The sequence below is a fragment of the Silene latifolia genome, chromosome 2 (assembly GCF_048544455.1).
Source record: "Silene latifolia isolate original U9 population chromosome 2, ASM4854445v1, whole genome shotgun sequence".
NCBI lineage: Eukaryota > Viridiplantae > Streptophyta > Magnoliopsida > Caryophyllales > Caryophyllaceae > Silene > Silene latifolia.
This window is the reverse complement of record NC_133527.1, coordinates 188034542-188040541: the sequence shown is the minus strand read 5'-3', so window position 1 is coordinate 188040541 and position 6000 is coordinate 188034542. Positions and strand designations below refer to the sequence as shown.

Genomic DNA, 6000 nt, shown 5'->3' with positions numbered 1-6000 from the left:
TTTAATCTATAAGACAAAATATAGTCATGTGAGATCTTGTTTGATATATCGTCATGAATGTTATAAGAATATCAGTTTTTTATAATTTTTAATAATGTGTAACTAAAGATATTCACGTTGCAAAATGTGTCTCGGCAAGTGTGAAAAAGTCAACGTTACCTTTGGATTGGTATTGAGGGAGTATTAATTTGGAGTTGAAAGTTAACCCAAACGGATCGAACCTGTTATATCAGAGATAAATCAAGAACTTTATTAAAATCAAAATATTTATATTAATAATTTTAAAACATTTCACCTTAGAGCATGGTAAAAATAAAAGATGTCAAAAATTGTTTCTAACCCGCAATTTAATTTGTATTCCACCCGACCCGAAAACTAACCCGCCCGAGTCCCAACCCATTTGACAAGTTTACTCGAGAGTCGAGACCCAACTATAAAACCATCAAGTCATTAAACCAATGAACCATGTCTCGAAAGCAGACTCGATCACTCGATTACATCTAACCCTACTTCAAGAACCATAGTTCTCCCGCCCAAAATTACCATAAATACTACTCTTAAAACTTCGATCACACTCATTCTCTCCTTACCAATTTTACTTGAGCAACAATGGCGGTCCAGTTTACGACATTGGCGGCCATATTATGCAGGTTATTGTGCATGTCGGATTCATTTGCGCCGATTAGGGAGCCAGCGATTCGGGATATGGAGGACTTTGCGTACTCTAAGAAAGCTGTTACTGTCGAAATAATCGTGAATATCGTCATCGTTCTGTTATCGGTCGTGTTGCTGGTTTGTACTGCGGCCGAGAATCCGAATGTTCCTCTTCGGGTTTGGGTGGCCGGGTATGCGCTTCATTGTTTGATTCATGTCAGTCTGGTCTGGTTTGAGTATCGCCGTCTGGCGAGACGGAGAGAGCTTGAGTTGCAATTAGCTAACGCCATCGCCAATTATGCTGTTCCTGGTTTTAACTGGAGGTGATTTGATTTCAATTTTTATTAATGTTTGTGTAAAACGGTTTTATACGAGTATTAATTGATAATTATACCAAGATTTGTGTTGTTAAAGTGTAAAACGGTTTTACACGAGACTTTCCCCTTTCTTTTGATTTTAAGGTTTTGTGCAGGGAAAGAACGGCTAAGGTCGATCTTTGTTTATGGATTGATTGATAGTTAGGTACTTAGGAGTTAGGACTTGCTATTAAGACTAGTGTATGGGTTATTATTGTGAAATGGATACGTTCTCTTGGTAAATGGGATGATTTGGGTCTATCTTACCATTTATGGCTCGCTTGGAATGAGAGTTATTAAGAGAGTAATAGAGCTTAAATGAACTAGAAAATGGGGGAAAGTGATGGAGGTTGGAGATAGAAATGGAGGAAGATAGTGTAATAGTCTATCCATTAAGGGGTAATAATTACCCACCTCCCCCCTCAAGTAATGCATTACCTCCATCTGTGATGCTCGGACTCGGATACGAGGGTCCGATCCTTGAAATCTCAAAAACAAGGACTCGGATACGAGGATCCTAATTTGAATTTGGACTCGGCTAATGTTTTATTTTTTTGAAAATAAATTGATTATTAGTTAAAAAAGTCAAAGAAAAGAATGGAAAAGTAGTTTTTTCATGTTTAACATGAATGAAGACTTTATTAGAGCATTAAAATTCATGTCAAGATCACTCTTGATATAGGGCTGCTGTACAAAACAGAGGTTAAAAACAACACTCTCACACCGATTTCTCATAGAAGGATCCGTCAAGGATCCATGTCCGGATCCGTGTCCGGATCCTGTCCACCGGATCCTCAGGGTCAGGTGAAGAGTCCGAGCATCACAGACCTCCATATGGAGGTAATAATTCCTCCCTCACCACCTCTTTCCACCCTCCACAACCACCACAAACCACCAATCTCCTTTTATTTCTTCTTATTTTTGCCTCTATTACTCCCGTAATAATTACTCCCATTCCAAGCGAGCCCTTAGGAGTTAGACTCGAACATTATGCGCCGAACAAGATTTTCTTTAGAATATTATGCCTTGTTTAGATGATGTCCAAGTATAGGTAATTAGAAGTAGAAGAAAGGCAAGATAGAGATATCTTAGGAAGGAAATGTTCGAATTCCAAGATTTTGATTCTAAGCTGTGCAAACTACTCATAGAGTCATAGGGGTGGGGTTGTAGAGCAAACATCGTTATTGAACAACCGCGAAATAACAAATGAAATAGTGATCACTTTAACGCTTTGGACTCTTCATCCTAGTCATGAAGAAATTTGAAAGAACATTTTTAGCCTTAATTGAAATTTGAAAAGAGTCTGAATGTGACTATTCTAAGCCTGAAAAGATTTTGGTAATCGCCACCTCAAAATGCAAAAAGATTAGTGTGCTCTTATAAAAATGCTTGAGAGTTGTCAATTCATGGATATTCTTACTGAAAATGAGTGTATTGATTCCTTATAATCATTGTGTGTATATACTTGTCCTGCTTAGAAGGGTTTTCGGATTTTCACCATATTTCTACTTCTCCATCAGCTTGTGTATCTTGTTTCTTGTTGTTCGGTCTGTCACCATTTCTTTTTTGATACTTTATTAATACTGTGTTTGATCTGTGCGTTCATAGATCAGCGTCGCCCATCATTGCAACAACTTGTCGGTGTCCTTTAATTGGCTGAATGTTGGTCTCCGTTGGTTAAATTCTGGGGACAAGCTACTTCAGCAAAATGCTCCACGGCTTTATTGGTGGTATGCTCTCGTTTATTTCACATGATTTCGGTGCTCCCAGTAATGGATAGGTTATTAAGATTCAGAATAGAAGAAACATGGGTGATCGGTTACAATTTGAAGTCTCATTTAAACTATATATGTGTTCCCATGGCCATTGTTGTGTCCATGCTCATTAATAAAATTCCTTAGACACTAAACGTGTAGGAGCAAAAGTGCAAAACTGTGAAATTTCCTGGGATTGCAATGTGCTGGTTTCATTCTGGTGCATAATCTATTGTTCAGTAAAGTATTCATTGAAGTACATTCTGGGTTGCATTGCTTCTATATCATCTTTATGGGATGATACAAAACGTGCTTGTAACTCTCCAACGTTTCTACTGGACTCCAACATAATTACCGTGGGGGACTCTGCTATTGCTTTGTACTTCCAGAATCATGTTTTCCCCAGGACTATGTCAGCGTCTATTATATAAATTTTTAGATACACCTTTGCTTTTGTTTTCTTACTTCCTTGGTGGTCGAGTGGTGGTATTGAGTTGGAGCCACTTTACCATACATGCTTCATTGCTTCTTCATATGATTGTCGTACCTTTATTAATCAGCTATAACATCTTTTATAAATTTGTGCAGGGTGAATACGATCTATACGTCGTATGATGATACCTTTTGCCTAATCTGGGTAACAGGGATCGCCGCATGTTGCTGTGTGGCTTGCTTCAGTGCAACCCCAACATATAGAGTGCGGACTGTTGCTGAACAAGTATGAGACTATATATTTGAACTAAATGTGTAGCTTATGTGAACTCTTTACATACTGGTTGTGGTTTTTGATGCTCAAAGCAGCAGGGTGCTTTTGAAGAAGACCTCAATGTGCTCCCCAAATACAGATTTCATATGTCAAGGAATTTGGAAAAGCCAAATGTTGTTGTGCCTATGAATATCAGTAGTGAAGACCGGGGAGCTGAACATGTTCTTCTACATGAGGATTCAGTAAGTACTTTCCATATTCATTTTCTGAAGCTGCAACTATTTCTTGTAAAAATATTGTTGCTGACTTGATTGTGCAATTTCTTACGACTGATTATGGGTGTATCTGCTTTTTTGAACAAGTACCATTAGGGGTGAGCTTGATACAAGTGCCTCAACTCGAGTTTCTTAGGGTTGGTCTAATAGATCAACTTACAGTTGTTATACATCCCAATAACACAGAAGTACCCTAGTGAGCCGTGTTGCTTAAGCCCAAATTTGGAAGGGTTTTATTTTGACCACTGGAGTAAGTGAAATCTCTTCGTACTCATTAGAGTAGGGCTTAATATCTTGATGCGAGACATTTTTCATCACCACACATATAGGGTGTTACACTTGTAAAATTATTACATAAAATCACATGGTTAGACACTCATTATACAGAACACACCTTTAGGTACACATGAGGCCACACATTCAAAGGTGCATACAAATTACAACCTCAGCATCATCGATGCAGCATGATGGCACATTTATAGTGCGAAGACTGTGAACCTTCTAAATAGATTTATTTCATTATTTCATCTTTTCTTGAGTCAGACGTGTTTGGGCATCAAATTGATCAATTGGTCCCATTAGTGATGATGATAGCCGATAGGTTGTTTCCCACCTGCCAATAGTCTGATAGCAGTGTTTAGTAGAAAGAAAATCTTATGGGGCAAAATTAATGGCCCTGGGTTTTAAATACCTGTCATGATACAAAATTGTTAATTTGTAATAGTTTTGAAGGTTTCAACCACATTTTGTGTATGTTTGCTCCACATTTTGGCCATGACTGTCTGAAATGGTGATTAAATACTGTTGTTCAAATGAATATTTGACTAGATACTATGTATAAGAGGGAAATGGATCCTCTCCATTTCCTTAAATAATAATTTCCTCTTTCACCCTCATTTTCCTTTATTTTTATGCGTAAATTTATAACCATTAGATGTTGTCAATATGCGATCCGGACCATCAATAGGTACTTGCTTCTCCATTTCTTTTGAGGAAATGGAGAGAAAATGGGCTCGTATAAGAGAGGCTAAGTGGGAGTAAAGATTGATATGTACGAGTGTACGACATATAATCCCTTTGTGTGCTTATCGATTTAGGTGAAAGTCAGACACCTATGAATTTGACCAGCTCATGACTAGATTGATTTGATTTCGTGAAACCATGTAGTGGGCGTTGATCTCGGCTGTCCTGCACAATGTTTGGAACTTGAGCAATGTATTTCACATATACTTCTGTGTAAAATTAAGTGAAGGAGTACCATCTTAAAACTAATGAGTTAACAGTTAACACTTCATGTATCACATGTCTAGTTTTTGATGTATGCCACCTTAAATTTCCCCTATCTCGGCTGTCCTGTACAATGTTTGGCACTAAGGTAATCTTATTAATTTTAGGCTTTTAGCTGTTGTTGGTGTGTTTTTGGAATGTCTAAACTTAAAGCCTTTAGAAAGGGTATTGGGTTTCAAAACGCTTCGAACAACTGAAGAAACTGAAGATTATCAGTTGATTTTTTTACTTTTAGTTGTCATGTTGTATAGTTCATTATGGCCCTTGTTATGCTGTTAAATGTGGTTTACTCGTAACTTTTAATTTTCATGTTTACAGTTTCCCACTATTTCCAATAATATTCTATACTGACCTGTTTATCTTTTTATTGAAGCAATGCTCTATCTGCCTCTGCTCATATGATGACGGTATAGAGCTCGATGTTTTACCATGCGACCATCATTTTCATGTAACTTGCATTGAGGAGTGGCTCAAAATCAACCCAACATGCCCCGTTTGCAATTACGGCATTCTCAAAGAGAGGGTATGAGTTTGGACCCTTCTAGTAACACTTTGTTTACTGTTTGACGACTAGTTCTTTTCTGGTGTTGGGGAATCTCAGTCCGTGGTTTCATTGTGGATATTGTAAATGAAGGAAACAAAAACAATAGCCTGTTGGCAGTGCCAAGTAAATTTTCATAGTAGTTACGAGCTGTAAGTATACATGTCTTGAACATCAGTTTATGTAAAGAAAAGTTCAGGTATAGCATGTCAGATCTCTGTCTGGTTGAGCAGACTTGTATGGTGTTCTGCAGTTCAAGTATGCCCTCTCTGTAACAGGGATACTCTATCGTCGACAAGACTGTCCCTGTCCCGTGGGTTTGGGGCCTTGGGCAGAGAAAGACCTAATATACGCAGATAGGGGTGGTTTAAGTACGATGCTGATCTAATTAGCAATGTAGCATTGATGTCTGTTGTCATAGTAGTAT

General features: G+C 37.9%; 1 protein-coding gene across 1 annotated transcript; it reads left to right on the top strand.

Annotated features, from left to right (window-relative positions):
* Positions 1–467: 467 nt before the first annotated feature.
* LOC141643892 (E3 ubiquitin-protein ligase At4g11680-like) lies at positions 468–5775 on the top strand. The gene is made up of 5 exons (XM_074453262.1): positions 468–977; positions 2624–2740; positions 3353–3482; positions 3566–3712; positions 5406–5775. The coding sequence occupies exons 1-5, from the start codon at positions 610–612 to the stop codon at positions 5559–5561; spliced, it is 918 nt and encodes a 305-aa protein (XP_074309363.1). The 5' UTR covers positions 468–609; the 3' UTR covers positions 5562–5775.
* The last annotated feature ends 225 nt before the right edge of the window (positions 5776–6000 follow it).